The sequence below is a fragment of the Nycticebus coucang genome, chromosome 2 (assembly GCF_027406575.1).
Source record: "Nycticebus coucang isolate mNycCou1 chromosome 2, mNycCou1.pri, whole genome shotgun sequence".
In the NCBI taxonomy this organism is placed as follows: domain Eukaryota; kingdom Metazoa; phylum Chordata; class Mammalia; order Primates; family Lorisidae; genus Nycticebus; species Nycticebus coucang.
In genome coordinates, this window is record NC_069781.1 from 26,243,030 (window position 1) to 26,259,842 (window position 16,813).

The 16,813-nt window shown below is 44.8% G+C and overlaps 2 protein-coding genes across 3 annotated transcripts in view; one reads left to right on the forward strand and one right to left on the reverse strand.

Annotated features, from left to right (window-relative positions):
* PTGR1 (prostaglandin reductase 1) overlaps positions 1–453 on the forward strand; it is a 30,483-nt gene extending 30,030 nt beyond the window's left edge. For both annotated transcript variants that reach the window (XM_053565910.1, XM_053565913.1), the window contains exon 10: positions 185–453. In XM_053565910.1, coding sequence (XP_053421885.1) covers positions 185–295 — 111 coding nt within the window. In that variant the 3' untranslated portion in view covers positions 296–453. The remainder of the gene's footprint in view (positions 1–184) is intronic.
* The window catches only part of ZNF483 (zinc finger protein 483), a 47,662-nt gene that overhangs the window by 1,412 nt on the left and 29,437 nt on the right, over positions 1–16,813 (reverse strand). The window lies entirely within an intron of this gene.

Consider the following 16,813-nt stretch of genomic DNA (forward strand, 5'->3'; position numbering starts at 1 on the left):
TGATCTGTTACATGTACTGTGTACATGGATCTTGTCCCCACATCGAGTTCAAGTTCACAGAGGACAGGGCCTCCATTGCTATTTTCAAGGTTCCCATGATGTACTGGATAAATGTATAGTTAGGGTAAGAAGACTGTATCTTTGAGAATGAACTTAACTTATTAAATCTGTTGTTTTGATACAGGGTAAAATCCAGTACCATGAATATGTCACTGAAGGATTTGAAAACATGCCGGATGCATTTATGGGAATGCTGAAAGGAGATAATTTGGGGAAAACAATAGTGAAAGCTTGAAAAATAAAAAAGACACGTGGAATCTAGAGATTATTTGGATGATTACTTGATGTGTTTTTCAACATTTAGCAAAAATGTATACTGCCTTAATTATCTAAGAAAGAGTAACTGTAATGAGTCTGACCAACCTAAATAAAATACATTTGAGTGGTATGTAATTAGTGACAGAGAATAATTTTGTAAGAACAATAACCAGTCACCTCACTGCCCACTACAGCTCCTTCTGGATTATGGTAGAAAATAATGGCTTTGGAGGCTGAAAGTTTACTGCCTCTGGGACCTTGGACTTCTGATTTCTTTTTTTTTTTTTTTTTGGCCGGGGCTGGGTTTGAACCTGCCACCTCTGGCATATGGGACCAGCGCCCTACTCCTTGAGCCACAGGCGCCGCCCGACTTCTGATTTCTTATCTTCAAAGTAAGGATAATAACATGATTCATATACGTGTTATGCCTTTATTTACAACCCAGCATAATGCCTGGAATTTTTAGGTAGTTAGTGTTAGCTAGCACCCTGCTGATACCAATGAATTTGAAGTCCTAAACTTACCACCACTTTTACACCCAAAGAAAGAAGCATTGCTGATGCCCTGGGGACTCAGGGCCAGCACACACTACTCCTTTGCAGGTAAGTCTAATAACATAACAGAGCAAAGAAGGAATCTGTTATTCACAACAGCTGCAAAAATGATGACACATGGGAAAATTTATACACCAACAAAAAATGTCAAGATTCGTGGTGGCTCACGCCTGTTATTCCAGCACTTGAGGAGGAAAGGTAGGCAGATCATCTGAGCTCATGGGTTTGAGACCAGCTTGAGCTAGAGCGAGACCCTGTCTCTAAAAATAGCCTGGTATTGTGGTGGGCACCTATAATCCCAGCTACTTGGGAGACTGAGGCAAGAGAATTGCTTGAGCCCAAGAATTTGAGGTTGGTGAACTATGACGCCACAGCACCCAACCCCAGGGTGACAAAGTGAGACTCTGTCTCAAAAAAAAAAAAAAAGGCTCAGCCCTTGTAGCTCAGAGGCTAGGGCACCAGCCAGATACACCCAGGCTGGCAAGTTTGAACCTGGCCCAGGCCAGCCAAACAAAAAATGACAACTACAATTTAAAAAAACAATAGCCAGGCGTTGTGGTGGGCACCTGTAGTGCCAGCTACTTGGGAGGCTGAGGCAAGAGAATCTCTTAAGCCCAAGAGTTTGAGGTTGCCAAGAGCTGTGATGCCACAGCACTCTAATGAGGGCAATATAGTGAGACTGTCTCAAAAAAAAAGCCAAGATTTATACATGCATGAAGAGGGCTTTAAAACATTACTGACGGCCGGGCGAGATGGCTCACACTTGTAATCCCAACACTTGGGAGGCTGAGGTGGGTGGACAGCCTGAGCTCACAGGTTTGAGACCAGCCTGAGCCAGAGCAAGACCTCATCTCTCAAAATAGCTGGGTGTTGTGGCAGGCACCTGTATTCCCAGCTACTTAGGAGGATGAGGCAAGAGAATTGCTTAAGCCCAGGAGTTTGATGTTGCTGTGAGCTGTGACGCCATGGCTTTCAATCAAGGGTGACAAAGTGAGACTTTGTCTCAAAAAAACAACCAAAAAAAAAAAAAAAACTAAAACAATATTGAGGAACACAAAAGAAGGCTTAAGGGCAGCACCTGTGGCTCACGGGAGTAGGGTGCCGGCCCCATATGCCGGAGGTGGCGGATTCAAACCCAGCCCCGGCCAAAAACTGCAAAAAAAAAAAAAGAAGGCTTAAAACATTTAGACAGGTACCAAAGTCTCAGACAGGAAGATTCAACATCAGAAAGATATCAGTTCTATTGATCAATTTTGTCATTAAAGAGAGAAATTCAATAAATTATACTACAGTGAAACAATGTGTGGGGGAACCCCTAATATGGTTTGTCTTTACAGAAGAGACGTGAGGGATGCCTGAAGGATAGAGATAAGAGGGGGCAAAGCCCTTTGTGTCCTCTTCTCTTACCAGACTGTTCAATCCTCAAGACATTAGGTGGGGTAGAGCAAGGAGGCTGCTGGGGTTAGAGTGGAGGAGCCTCGGGCCCACAGCAGGGTGTGTGTGTCCGTGTGTGTTTGTGAGGACTTGGGTAGTGTGGCATGGCCTGATGTGAGGAGTTGGAGCCCAAACAAAATGAAAACAGCTTCTGAGTCATGGTCCCCACATGGTATGTCAAGCTCAGGAAGAGTGAAGTCCAGTGTGAGTGGGGGAGGAGGAGTACCGCCTGATTAAAGGTGTCAGAGTCCCAGGAAGGGGAGGAGGGCTTTGGAATAGGGGTGCTGCTTGGTACAAGAAGTCAAGGGTCCAAGCACAGTAAGGAGGGAATGATAAATGCACAGGGGCAGCCGGCACAAAGTGGGAGAGCCAGGCAGAAAAACAGGGGTGTCCACACGAAGAGCTGGACATGAGGATGAGATCTCAAGCAGGGAGAGCAGGACCTGCCTGGGAGGGCGCTGCCTCTATCCCAACCGTGGTGAAAGGTGCTTGTGCAAGGGGTAGCCTGGCACAGAGGTCAAAGCCTGCGCAAAGCCTCTGTGTGGCAATGTAGCTTAGCACTGCTGTCTGAGTTGAGACTATAGACACCCGGCCTGGACTATATTGCACCAGGAAGCAAGGACGTATGCAAAGAATGAAGAGGTCAGGTCAAAAGAATACAGAAGCTAGCCTGAAGAGGCTCCCATCAGACAAATGGAAAATCTGAGCTCCCAGTAGGAACAGTATTAGTAAGAATAGATTGTAACCTATTAAATAAAAAAGGGAAACCATGAGTCCATACTGAGATAAAGAAATAACTGGATAATGGGCGGTGCCTGTGGCTCAGTCAGTAAGGCGCCGGCCCCATATACCGAGGGTGGCGGGTTCAAACCCGGCCCCGGCCCGGCCAAACTGCAACCAAAAAATAGCCGGGCGTTGGGGCGGGCGCCTGTAGTCCCAGCTACTCGGGAGGCTGAGGCAAGAGAATCGCTTAAGCCCAGGAGTTGGAGGTTGCTGTGAGCTGTGTGAGGCCACGGCACTCTACCGAGGGCCATAAAGTGAGACTCTGTCTCTACAAAAAAAAAAGAAAGAAATAACTGGATAAATTAAAAGCTTGATAAGGAATGGAATACAATGTACTTCACAACAGAATACTTTTTAATTACCAAGGGTACAGAAGAAGTTCGAGTGAAGAAGCTTAGAAGATATAACCTTAATCGCGTGGTCAATATTGATTTACCACGATCACTAATGAGACCTATATGGCACCTGATGGAGCACAGTGATCACTGTTTGCTGTACCTGGAGTCTTCTTGGCTAAAGTATCCTCTGGTGTGCTCAGTTTTGTCTCCCCCTGCTAAACAGAAGCCCCACAATGAGGTTTAAGGTGTGGGGAGAGGAAGCTCTCAAAGATTAGGTCTCTGGCAGCGCCTGTGGCTCAAAGGAGTAGGGCACTGGCCCCATATGCCAGAGGTGGCTGGTTCAAACCCAGCCCTGGCCAAAACGGCAAAAAAAAAAAAAAAAAGAAGAAGAAGAAGATTAGGTCTCAGTCTAAGTGGTCCCATGTCCCTGAGCTATGACCTTCACAAGGGCTTCCCAGTCCTCCCCACTCATCCCTTTATGCAGTACAGGAAGGCTACAGAAGGCTGCAATTGGGTATTTCCCTTCTCCTAGGTTGATTTGGCTCTGGGAAATAGTTTTTCTTGAGGGCAAACTTTTATTTAAAAAACAAGAATGGGGGCGGCGCCTGTGGCTCAGTGAGTAGGGCGCCAGCTCCATATGCCGAGGGTGGCAGGTTCAAACCCACCCCTGCCAAACTGCAACAACAACAAAAAAAATAGCCGGGCGTTGTGGCAGGCGCCTGTAGTCCCAGCTGCTTGGGAGGCTGAGGCAAGAGAATCGCATAAGCCCAAGAGTTAGAGGTTGCTGTGAGCCGTGTGACGCCACGGCACTCTACCAGAGGGCGGTACAGTGAGACTCTGTCTCTACAAAAAAAAAAAAATAAGAATGGAAGGCTGGGCACCTATTGGGGACCATCCCCAAACTATGCTGTGAGTTCCTTCTCAGTGGCTGGCAGAGATGAGAAGATGAGGGAAAAATGAAAAGTCGAGACACGAAGAGAAAGTTTTATAAAGAGCAGCTGGGTCGGGAGTTTGTCCACCTTTAAACGTGAGGACCGTGGAACAGCCCCTTGCTCCAGGCTAGCTCCATTTTTATTGCATACACCATTCTTTTAATCTCCAATTTAATGGGGAAGGCTAACCATTACATGATGGTTCTTGCTGGGCTTGCATTTTCTAACCAAACTATTTCTTTAACTAACTATGTTAATTAGACTGATTTACCTTTTACTATTATTGCTCTAAGTTATTTATGACCTTAACGCAAATAGAGCATGGGACAGGGAACACAGTCCAGGAGCAGGATGTCAAAGCAGACCCCAATTAGGCCATGCACCCAAATTACAGGACTGGCAACTAACAATCAAGAAGCCTTGGGCAGCACCTGTGGCTCAAGGAGTAGGGTGCCGGTCCCATATGCCAGAGGTGGCGGGTTCAAACCCAGCCCCAACCAAAAACCACACACACACACACACACACACACACACACACACACACAAAGAAGCCTTGTGTTGGCTCAGTACCTGTAGCTCAGCAGCTAGGGCACCAGCCACATACTTCAGAGCTGGTGGGTTCAAATCCAGCCTGGGCCTGCCAAACAACAATGACAACTATAATCAAAAGATAGCTGGGTGTGTGGCAGGTGCCTATAGCCCCAGAAACTTGGGAGACTGAGGCAAGAGAATCGCTTAAGCCCAAGAGTTTGAGGTTGCTGTGAGCTGTGACACCACAGCACTCTATCGAGGGTGACAAAGTGAGACTCTGTCTAAAAAAAAAAAAAAGTAGCCTTGTGCTCAGATGGACTGATGCTTCTGACCATACCCAGGTGACAGAAGAATGGAGATAATTTTCTCCTTACTGTGTCCTGAGATTCTTTGTCTCTTTAATGAGGCTTAGACTTTCTGCATTCCCTAACTCCCCAAAAGCACTCACTCCACCTGAGAGGGCAGCCCCGCAAACCTTGCCTGCTCAGTGACCTCGCAGCTGAGTTGCACTGGGGGAGGGGTGAAGTTCCAGCAAGATAGCCTCCTCCTCTGAAAGGGCCAGGCTTCCAGGCAATGCACTTTGCACCAGACTTTGGGTTTCTCTGATCCACTTCTCTCCTGTCTCTGTTCCCTTTTGTCCATCATCTACAATCATTTTGTTAATTCAATTCCTAACCTACTTACAACAAACAATTCAATACTGGTTAAATCATTATTAAATGATTAAATCATTATTTCTAGCAGTGCAAATACATCAAGCTATGACTCTTCCCTTAAGTACCCAGATGTGCATCTGCAGGCACTGTGGCTCATGCCTGCAATCCTAGAACTCTGGGAGGCCAGAGCAGGCAGACTGCCTGAGCTAAGGAGTTTGAGACTAAGCAAGTCTGATACCCCATCTATAAGGAAAAATACCAGGTATTGTGTCAGGCACCTGTAGTCTCGGCTACTCTGGAGGCTGAGGCAAGAGGATTGCTTAAGCCCAAGAGTTTGAGGTTGCTGTGAGCTATGCCATGGCACTCAACTGAGGATGACACAGTGAGACTCTCATCTCAAAAAAATAAATAAATAAAAATTTAAAAAGTAAAAAACAAGGGTGGTGCTCCTAGCTCAGTCAGCAGGATGCTGGCCACATACACCTAGGGTGGCAGGTTCGAACCCAGCCCAGGCCTGTTAAGCAACAATGACAACTGCGACCAAAAAATAGCCAGCCATTGTGGTGGTTTGCCTGTAGTCCCAGCTACTCAGGAGACTGAGGCAAGAGGATCTCTTGAGATTTGGAGTTGAGGTTGCTGTGAACTATGACGGCACAGCATGACACCCATGGCACAGAGTGAGGCTCTGTTTCAAAAACAAAAAAACAAAGAAACAAAAATGCCCTAGGAGTTTTCAAAATGTCTTCTTTTCCCATTCCTCCTGTCAAAAGCATAAAGGTATTTTTCTACAGTTTCCACCAATATTCAGGGAGGTGGCACCCGCTAAAAGTGGGCTACTCCTCATCTTCTTAACTCTCAAACTTCTTGGGTGGTGCCTGTGGCTCAGTGGGTAGTGCGCTGGCCCCATATACTGAGGGTGGCAGGTTTAAGCCCTGCCCCGGTCAAACTGCAACAACAAAAAATAGCTGGGTGTTGTGGCGGGCGCCTGTAGTCCCAGCTACTCGGGAGGCTGAGGCAAGAGAATCACCTAAGCCCAGGAGTTGGAGTTTGCTGTGAGCTGTGTGAAGCCATAGCACTCCACTGAGGGTGATCAAGTGAGACTCTGTCTCTACCAAAAAAAAAAAAAAAAAAAAACTCTCAAACTTGTCCATGCTGAACTGCCAGCAATTCTACATTTGGTTTAAGTTTTCCTCTCTGGTCCTGACTCCCATGGGTTTTTGCTGTTGGGCATCTAGTCCAGTAAGTTGTGATTCTCTGTATCCAACTGTCTCCCCAATTTTGGGGACAGTAGTTCCCTGTGACCTCAGTTCTCTGCTTGAGCTAAAAAGAGCTGTTGCTGGGCTTGGTGACTCATACCTGTAATCTCAGTGAGAGAGGATACCCAGAAAAAGTAAGGTCTAAGAGAACAGAAGTCTCCTCAAGGAGAGCCCAAGGATACACCTGTGAGGTCCTCCCCATGGTGACTCAGCTCTTAGGAATTTGTGGAAAGTTAACTTCCTGGGACCTGGAAACTAACACTTGCTTCCACTTCTGTAAAAGCCGTGGTTCTGTAAAAGCTGGAGCCCGTTTCCCCAGCTTGATTCAAACTGACCAATGATAAAGGTACCCATGGACAGGAAGTTTTTTTTTTGTTTTTGAGACAGAGTTTCACTACGTTGCCCTTGGTAGAGTGCTGTGGAGTCACAGCTCACAGCAACCTCCAACTCTTAGGCTTAAGCAATTCTCTTGCCTCAGCCTCCCAAGTAGCTGGGACTACAGGCGCCTGCCACAATGCCCAGCTATTTTTTTGTTGCAGTTGTCATTGTGGTTTTAGCTGGCCCAGGCCAGGTTTGAACCTGGGAGTCTTGGTGTATGTGGCAAACACCCTACCCACTGAGCTATGGGCACCACCAGGATGGGAACTTTTTGACTAAGGATAAAAAGGAGAAGACTGAGCCAGTCAGGGAGCACAGCTGTTTTGAATTCTTCTGTGCCATCGCTCTGCCAGCTGAAATAAAGCCCTTCCTCTTTTAAACACAGTATTTGGGTGTTCATTTTCTCCATTTGGCCTCATCTTCCTGCAACATTTCTGACAAGGAAGTGACCATTCAAGTAGACAAGGAAGTGACCGTTCAAGTAGAGAACAAGCTCAGACGCACCTGATTGTTGCTGCCAACCCTCTGGACACCCACAGGGGAGGAGAACACTGATCAGCCTGGGTGGTTTGAACCACCGAGCATGCCAGGGATGGGTTTTGCATCCCTGTGTGTTGGCCTCAACTGGGAAGACTCCTCAGCGGGTCTTCGAGGAGTCAAACACCAATAGGAACTGGCAAGCAGGAACTGACACCTACACTCCGAGATGTCTGAGGCGAGGTAGGACTGGTCCAGGCCCACTATATTTGAGTGGAAGAAGGGTCTGATCAACCCTTGAGTGCTACATCACCTGCAGGCAGGCAGAGTGGGAGACATGAAAGAGTGTTGGTGTGACTGAGACAAACACCAGGAGTGGAGTTCCATCTTCCCCTCAAAGGCCAAGGGGAGTGCTGGTTCTGAACGCAGGTTGCCACCTTGTATGGCTAAGTGGCAGTTCGAGTGGGAAACTGAGGCTGCCCAGGAGGAAATACATTAGAAAAAGGTTGGAATTGTGTACATGTGAGTGCTTGGAGACTGACTGAGACAGATAACAATAGGCAGGCTCCCGCTCCCTCCTTCACAGGGTGAAACGATTATGCGATGGCCCCATTTTTGCCCCATCTATTTGTAGTTTGTCTCAGGGAAGGAAATGGGAAACACATGGGGAAGCCCACCCTGTTGGGAACTATGCCGAAGCGTTTTAAGAAAGGGTTTACAGGAAACCATGTGGTAACTATGTCTCCAGGGAGAGTGAGAACTTTGTGTGAGCAGGAATGACTCAAATGCCTTGTTGTTGAGGAGATTGTGGTATCTTTTGGGATAAAATTAGTTTTTAACTTGTTTTTTTTGTTTTTTTTTTTTGTGGTTTTTGGCCGGGGCTAGGTTTGAACCTGCCACCTCCGGCATATGGGACCGGCACCCTAATCCTTGAACCACAGGCGCTGCCCAGTTTTTAACTTGTTATTAAAGTTCAAATGTTCAAGGATTATAAAATCACCACCTCTATAATATTTCTAAATTTTCTAGATTTGACCGTGGGCTTATGTTCTTGATTTTAAGCCTCTGAATTCTGAGGTCTAGAGAGGTAGCTACAGTGAGGCCTAAGGGCATGTTCCCTATACTTAGGTCAGCAGGTACAAGGCACAGTCTAGCCTACATGGCCTCTTCTTTCCTGCTCCAACTTTGCTCCCTGGCTATTCTGAAACTGGATGTTCTGGTTTCCTGCTTTCTGTCTTGGTAAAGGAATTAAGGACACAGGTCCTGTCCTTTGTAGCCATCTTTGATGCCACATGGCCATGTGAGACTTATAAGGACAATGAAAAGACATCAGAAATGATTCCTATGTTGTGGTTTCAGAACATTTTTTGGTAACTTGAAATCGTAAAGTCATGTTATATTCTGTGAAATGTCTCTCATTTGTAAAATGTAATAATTTGGTTGTTTAGATCATTTGGAAAACTGAGTCTTTTTCAAAGAATAAGATTCTTGCCTTTTAAACCTTCTTTTTTTTTTTTTTTGTAGAGACAGAGTCTCACTCCATGGCCCTCGGTAGAGTGCCGTGGCCTCACACAGCTCACGGCAACCTCCAACTCCTGGGCCCAAGTGATTCTCTTGCCTCAGCCTCCCGAGCAGCTGGGACTACAGGCGCCCGCCACAACGCCCGGCTATTTTTTGGTTGCAGTTTGGCCAGGGCCGGGTTTGAACCCGCCACCCTCGGTATATGGGGCCGGCGCCTTACCGACTGAGCCACAGGCGCCGCCTGCCTTTTAAACCTTCTAATTATCAGCGGCGCCTGTGGCTCAGTGAGTAGGGTGCCAGCCCCATATGCTGAGGGTGGTGGGTTCAAACCCAGCCCTGGACAAACTGCAACAAAAAAATAGCTGGGTGTTGTGGCGGGCGCCTGTGGTCCCAGCTGCTTGGGAGGCTGAGGCAGGAGAATCGCGTAAGCCCAAGAGTTGGAGGTTGCTGTGAGCCATGTGATGCCACGGCACTCTACCCGAGGGCGGTACAGTGAGACTCTGTCTCTACCAAAAAAAAAAAAAAAAACCTTCTAATTATCAGTTTAGCCAAGTGAATAATTAACTTCATAGTAAACTGTGATCCTGTGAAAAGTGGTTTTTTGAGAGTAAGAAAAATTAGACAGGAAAATGGCATTGTGTAAGAAAGGATCTTGTGTGGTAAATTTTGTCCTGAAACTGAATGGTTATTTAATAAAATGAAAGGCAGGACAAACCAGAAGGCTTAAAATATCTGTAAATTGTGCAGGTTGAATAAGCTCAGAAAAGGAAATTTGTGAAGGAATTTGCATGTGATCCAGTTGACTATGTGTTGCCTTTAGAATCTTTTGGCTTGTAATCCTGTTTGAACAAATGTTTTAAGTCTTTGCTATTTGACAAACCTTCCAAAATCAAAACTCTAAATTTGGTCTTTTTGAAATATTAAGATGACTGAAAGTCTAAGAAAGACATATTAGGATTATTTGGTATGTTAAAAATGTATAGTAAATATTGTCAAAATGAAATGGGGGTTAATTTTCTGAGGATTATTATTATTATTATTATTTTAGTCAGAGTCTCACTTTGTTGCCCTTGGTAAGAGTGCCATGGTGTCATAGCTCACAGCAACCTCAAACTCTTGGGTTCAAGTGCTTCTCTTGCCTCAGCCTCCCAGGTAGCTATTTTTAGAGATGGGCTGGTCTTGAACCTGTGAGCTCAGGCAACCCAGCCATATCAGTCTCCCAGAGTACTGGGATTACAGGCATGAGCAATCATGCCAGGCTGGATTATGTTTATATACATAATGTTCCAGTATTATAAAATATCAGTCTGTCTTAGTGTATGTTGTCAGAAATAATTTTAATTCATCTCAGAAAGTGTTTTTGTAACTGGCTAAGTCCAAAGTTTGTCCTTCAAGGAAGTAGTAGAAAAGGCTGGCAAGTTCATGCAAATTCAAATTGCTGATGATTTTGGAGATTAAATACCATGGGGCCAAAAGCAAACTTCCAGGACTTTAATTAGAAAGCTAACATATCAGGCCAGACATGGTGGTTCACGCCTGTAACCCCAGTAGTTGGGAGGCTGAGATGAGTGGAATGCCTGAGCTCATGAGTTTGAGACCAGCCTGAGCAAGAGCGAGACCGAGACCCCATCTCTAAATATAGCCATGAGTTGTGGCAGGCACCTGTAGTCCCAGCTACTTGGGAGTCTGAGGCAAGAGAATGGCTTGAGCCCAAGAGTTTGAGGTTGCTGTGAGCTATGACACCATGGCACTCTACCGAGGATGACATAGTGAGACTGTCTCAAAAAAACCCCAAAACAAAAAATGCTGGTTCCTGGCCAGATGAGGTGGCTCATCCCTGTAATCCTAGCACTCTGGGAGGCCAAGGCAGGTGGATTGCTTGAGCTCATGAGCAAAAAGTAAAAACCCATTTCTACTAAAAAAAAAATAGAAAAACTGAGGCAAGACAATCACTTGAGCCCAAGAGTTGGAGGTTGCTGTGAGCTGTGACACCACAGCACTCTACCCAGGGCAATGGCTTAAGACTCTGTCTCAAAAAAAAAAAAAAAAAATGCTAACCTAACTTCAAATAGAACAGGTATCTGTTACATAGAACTAAGCTGATTAGTTATGGCTTTTTGATCAAAACATTGGCGATTCTTTCTGTGTTCTGTTTCCCAGAAGTCAAGAAAAACATGTTCTGTCTTTTGATCTATTTGTAGCTTTCTGCAATGTATGTACTTATGAACAAAATTTAAAACATTGTTTTCTCTCTCCTTGATTTCTCTAGAATTTGAAAACCATTTCTTAATTTCTGACAATACAGTTATTTGCATAAGTTCAGTAAGAATCTGTTTTGTTCTATAGAACATGATGAAAGACACTGCTTATTTTACCAAGACTTTGACTGGAACAGCATTTTCAGAGGTGGCCAGATTGCATTAAGGAATTAAGGTTTACTTTATAAGGCCAAGAAAAAAAGCCCATTGGAAAGACTGGCTAGATACCTCATCAATAACATTTTCAGATCTGCGCTGAATAAAGAATGTCACTTTCTGATGGGTCTGGGAATTACAATTTGCTTTGGGACCTTAAGAGAAGAGGAATTTACCCAATTCATATAGAGGAAACCTGAGCTTGTGGAAGGTTTTCAAATCTAACCTGAGGTTCCTTATACAGGGTTCCAACAAAGCCAATTTTAAAAGGAAGAAAAGCCTAGATGGCTAATAATTGTTCTTGCTGCACTTTATGCAAATAATCAGACCCAATATACTTTAAGTACAGTTTATTTTCGCAATTAAATTAGTTCTGCTATAATTTCTTTTTATTGACAAGAGAACTTAAGAGACAGAAAAAATGGTCCAAAAGGGAAAAAAACTATAGCCCACCTGTATTAGATTACAGGCTGGTCTGCAATGCCAGCTCATAAAATGAGACATAGCTATTTAACTAAACTGATCTGTTAAACAGGACTAAGAAACTGGCCAGAGAACATAGAATTACATACAGTAGTTATATTTGCTTTAAAGCCTTAATGCTCAACAACGGTCACCTGTTGGTTACACTGTAAAAATTTGTGCAGTATTAAACACTATCTGCCATGTCTATATAGATACCTCAGGAGAAATTTGAACCTGAATATTCACTTGAATTGCCCAGAACTTTGGATCAGTTCTGGACTCGTAAAACTACGTATTATCTTAAGAACTGTACTAAGACTGTAAAATGTTCTCCTTGTGTGAACCTTAGCCTTGAAATCCAGAATTTGTAGATATTTGTCAGTGACTGCTAAATGGTTTCGTTCTCTTACCACGGACCCAAACTTGACTTTGTCCCTGCAAGGTAACTTTCGGGGTGGTCAACATGCTGTGCTCCAGCCACATACTGGGAACTGGCTGATCAATGCTGAAGCCTGAGGAAAATTCCTCACAGGACTTGTCTTAATTGGACTTTGGGAAACGGGGAAGAAGAATGTGATCTGTGCACCCACACCACTAAGATAGGATAAAAGGTGACTCTTTCATAGCTTTTATGAATGAGAAGGCACCCACAAGGGAATCTGCATTTATAATCTGATACAAAACTCAATATGTGACACAGAGAAAGATCAAAACCCATATGTATATTACAACCCCAGGGAGCCTCCAAAACAGTAGAATGAAGGCCTTGGTAGAGGAACTCAGGAGAAATCTGAACGCTGGTCCAGACCAGGGAAATAGAAAAGCCCAGTCGGGTGACTCTGAAGTTTAATGCCTGCGGTGCCATTCGAAGGTGCTGCAGTGGAAGGAGCTGGGAAAGAAACTACAGGACTGGCTCAGCGCCTGTGGCTCAAGGGGCTAAAGCACCAGGCACATACACCTGAGCTGGCAGGTTCGAATCCAGCCCAGGCCTGCCAAACAACGATGGCTGCAACCCCAAAATAGCCGGGTGTTGTGGCAGGCGCCTGTAGTCCCAGCTACTTGGGAGGTGGAGGCAGGAGAATCACTTGAGCCCAGGAGTTGGAGGTTGCTGTAGGCCGTGATGCCACAGCACTCTACCCAAGGTGACAGCTTGAGGCTCTGTCTTAGAAAAAAAATAAATAAAATAAACTATAGGACAGATCAGAAATACCTCTGCGTCTTAGGTTTTGTAGAAAAGTGACGTGAAGTGGAATGTGAACAGTGAAAATGTATGATAGAAGGCACCTGAGACAGTGAGGACTGCAGCAAAATAAATAGTACGCTCAAAAAAGAGTAATGGAGATAGATTGCTCCATAGGGTTAGTGTAACCCCTGGAGCTAATCTTGCAAATTAATACGGGCTCCTGCAGGAGCAAGCTGACAGTGAGACCCAAATTAAAATATATATGGAGTCTCTAAAGGGGAGAATGAGAGGATACTGGTAAAAAGTAAGGTCTAAGAGAACACAGGTCTTCTCAAGGAGACCCCAAGGATACACCTGTGACGTCCTCCCCGTGGTGACTCAGCTCTTTGGAATTTGTAAAATTCCTGGGACCTAGAGGCTGATACTTGGTTCCCCTTCTGTGACAGCCTATAGTTCTGTAAAAGGTGGAGCCTGCTTCTCCAGTTTGATTCAAACTGACCAATGAGAAAAGTACCTGTGGGCCAGCCATAACTTTTTGATTAGGGATAAAAAGGATTAGACTGAGCCAGGAGGGGAGCACGGCCATTTTCGATTCTTCTGGGCCATTGCTCCGTCAGCTGAAACAAACATTTCCTTTTTTAAACACCGTGTTTGGGTGCTCTTTCTCTCCACTGGGCCTCGTCTTCTTACAACACTGTAACTTCGCTATTGTGGGCCTGGAGGAGGGTAGAAATGAGATATGAGACTAAAAACTGGAGATGAAGTTGGAAGTCTGAATAAAAGGGGATGAACTCCATTCCCTGTCCCTACATGTAGCTGCCTTCTGCCTACTCCTGAAATCAAGGGGTTAATTTCATCAGGTCTTCCTGCCCTGCTTGCTCTGGGTCACTTGCTTTTTTTTTCTCCTTTTTTTCCATGAAGTTGAAGGCGAACTAAGTGCTGAAACTTAACTTTCACTGGCTACTTTATAGGCAATATTCATAAATCACCATGGTGATGGTCACTTTAGCTGTTTCTCAGGAACTCGGGCCAACTCATGTCCAGTTCAAACTAGTTCAGATCCACCCTTCACGTAGGCCAGCTCAAACGTCCGAGAGATGGCCTTTTATCTCAGCAGAGGGCCTAAAACACCACCCTCAGACCATGCTAATGCCATTTTCCGTACATATTCTACGAAAGGCCAAGAACCCCTACTATACTCGTGCATAATAAACCTGTTACTTCCTTTTTCTCCCACTGCCAATTGCCTTTCTCTCATGCTTTAGACCACCCAACTTCCCTAACCTATAAATATCCCTAAGCCTTATCTTTGGGGAAGCAGATTTGAGAACTATTCTCCTTCCCCAATAGCCTTCAGATTAAATCTTTTCTCTTTTGAAAAACTCGTCACAGTGACTGGTTCACTGCATCAGGCAGAATGGACTTGGACCTGGCCAGCAACACTCTTTGAATAATGGGAAGCATGCTTACATCCCCCCTGCCAATTAGGAGATCCTTCTCTGGAGAAACTGTAGATCCTTCTGAAGAAATCACACTACTCTAACAAAGATTAACAGGCACTGACATTTAGGGTCCCAAAGACAAAATCTAGGTGACACTCTAAGCTTCCAACTCAAAGACCCTGGATTATAGTCAGAAACATCGACCAGATTAGCTGTCTCCCTTAGTGAGAGAAAGTACAGCAGACCCCTAGTATCTGTGGTTTCAAATTACCAGCAGTCAACTTTGCTTAAAAAACAGTAATGGAAAATTCCTGAAATGCATAAATTTTATATTGTGCATTGTCCCAATTAGTGTGAAGAAATCCCGTGGTCCCCATTCTGTCTCACCCACAACTTGGATCATCCCTTCATCCACCATTTATGCTATCCACCTATTTGTCACTTCGAAGCCATCTCCATTATCAGATGGAGAAAACATAGTGCATATAGGACTTGGTACCATCTGAAGTGGCACGCATCCCCTGGGGGTCTTGGAACATATCCCTGCAGGTAAGAAGGGAGTCTGTATGCTTCACGTGTGAGAATGAAAGGGTGTGGTGATCAAAAGGACAGACTATAGTAGAAACAATCTATTTGCTCACCACCATGAGAGAGAAGAGTGATTTCTTTTTTTTTTTTTTTTTGGCCGGAGCTGGGCTTGAACCTGCCACCTCCGGCATATGGGACCGGCGCCCTACCGGTTGAGCCACAGGCGCCGCCCAAGAAGAGTGATTTCTAAGAGCTTCTCAAAACTGTTCCTGGTTAGTATCCTCAACACCACCACAATCATTTTCCACAGTGCCCCTAGGCCAAAAGAAATACCTACCAGTTCCATTTACTAAAGGATCAATTCCAAACAAAATAATAGTTTGTGCTGTGTCCAATAGTTACAGCTGTATTACCTTTAAAACTTTAAAATATCCTGGGACCCGCCTGTGAGTTCTCTACATTGCCCTGTAATAACTTGGCACCCAGTTTGGATCCACAGCTCTAATGCTGCTTCCAAGGTAGTGCTTAAACATTGTACAATGCTCCACACTCCTGCCTTTGGGATATTGTTGTCATATGCTACAAATGGCATGGCTTCAAAGTGGTGGAAAGCTGCTCAGGAAATAACCCCCGAGTTACGCAATTCTCATTTGTTGGGTTCTGTGGCTACAGCATTGCCTGTTAGCTCTGTGCTGCCTGCTACGGCAGCGATTTGAGGGCACTGAGAAACGGACATGCACATTTCAGTCTTAAAAACTGAAGCAGAGGGCGGTGCCTGTGGCTCAGTCAGTAGGGCGCCGGCCCCATATGCCGAGGGTGGTGGGTTCGAGCCCGGCCCTGGCCAAACTGCAACAAAAAAATAGCTGGGCGTTGTAGCGGGCGCCTGTAGTCCCAGCTACTCGGGAGGCTGAGGCAAGAGAATCGCTTAAGCCCAGGAGTTGGAGGTTGCTGTGAGCTGTGTGAGGCAACGGCACTCTACCAAGGGCCATAAAGTGAGACTCTGTCTCTACAAAAAAATAACAAACAAAAACTGAAGCAGAATCAAGTGTTTTTCCAGTAGATACAACTTTATTTTTTAACTTTGTTTTGATAGAACTACAAATCACTTTAACCACTGCATTACATAGAATATTACTGTATTGTTAACACTTGTAAAGGAACGTGCATTATTTCTACTGTTATACATAAACACATTGCTAATCCAGTCAGAATCAAGACTGAGTTCAGATGAAGTTTTTCTATGCAGATGTATCACTGTGCATTTACTTGGTTTATGCAGACAGCACAAGTGAGAGTTACCTATGCAGACAGCAGTTACAGTGATACCCAGATAAGTCAGATTCATAAGTTGAGATACTATTTTAATAATCATTTTCTACATTAAAAAATAGGACAAAATACTTAAATTTTAAGCAAAGGCATAGTACTAAGGCAGAATTCAAGCAATTACAGAAGCTACTACTACAGCCGGTACTGTGAAGAAACTGGCAAGAGTGCAGCGCATTTTCCATGATGAAAGGCAATACCAACAGACTGCAGCAGAGCAACTGAAAAACCTGTTTGCTATATTCAAAGCTGTTAGATATACAGTAGGCAATATGTG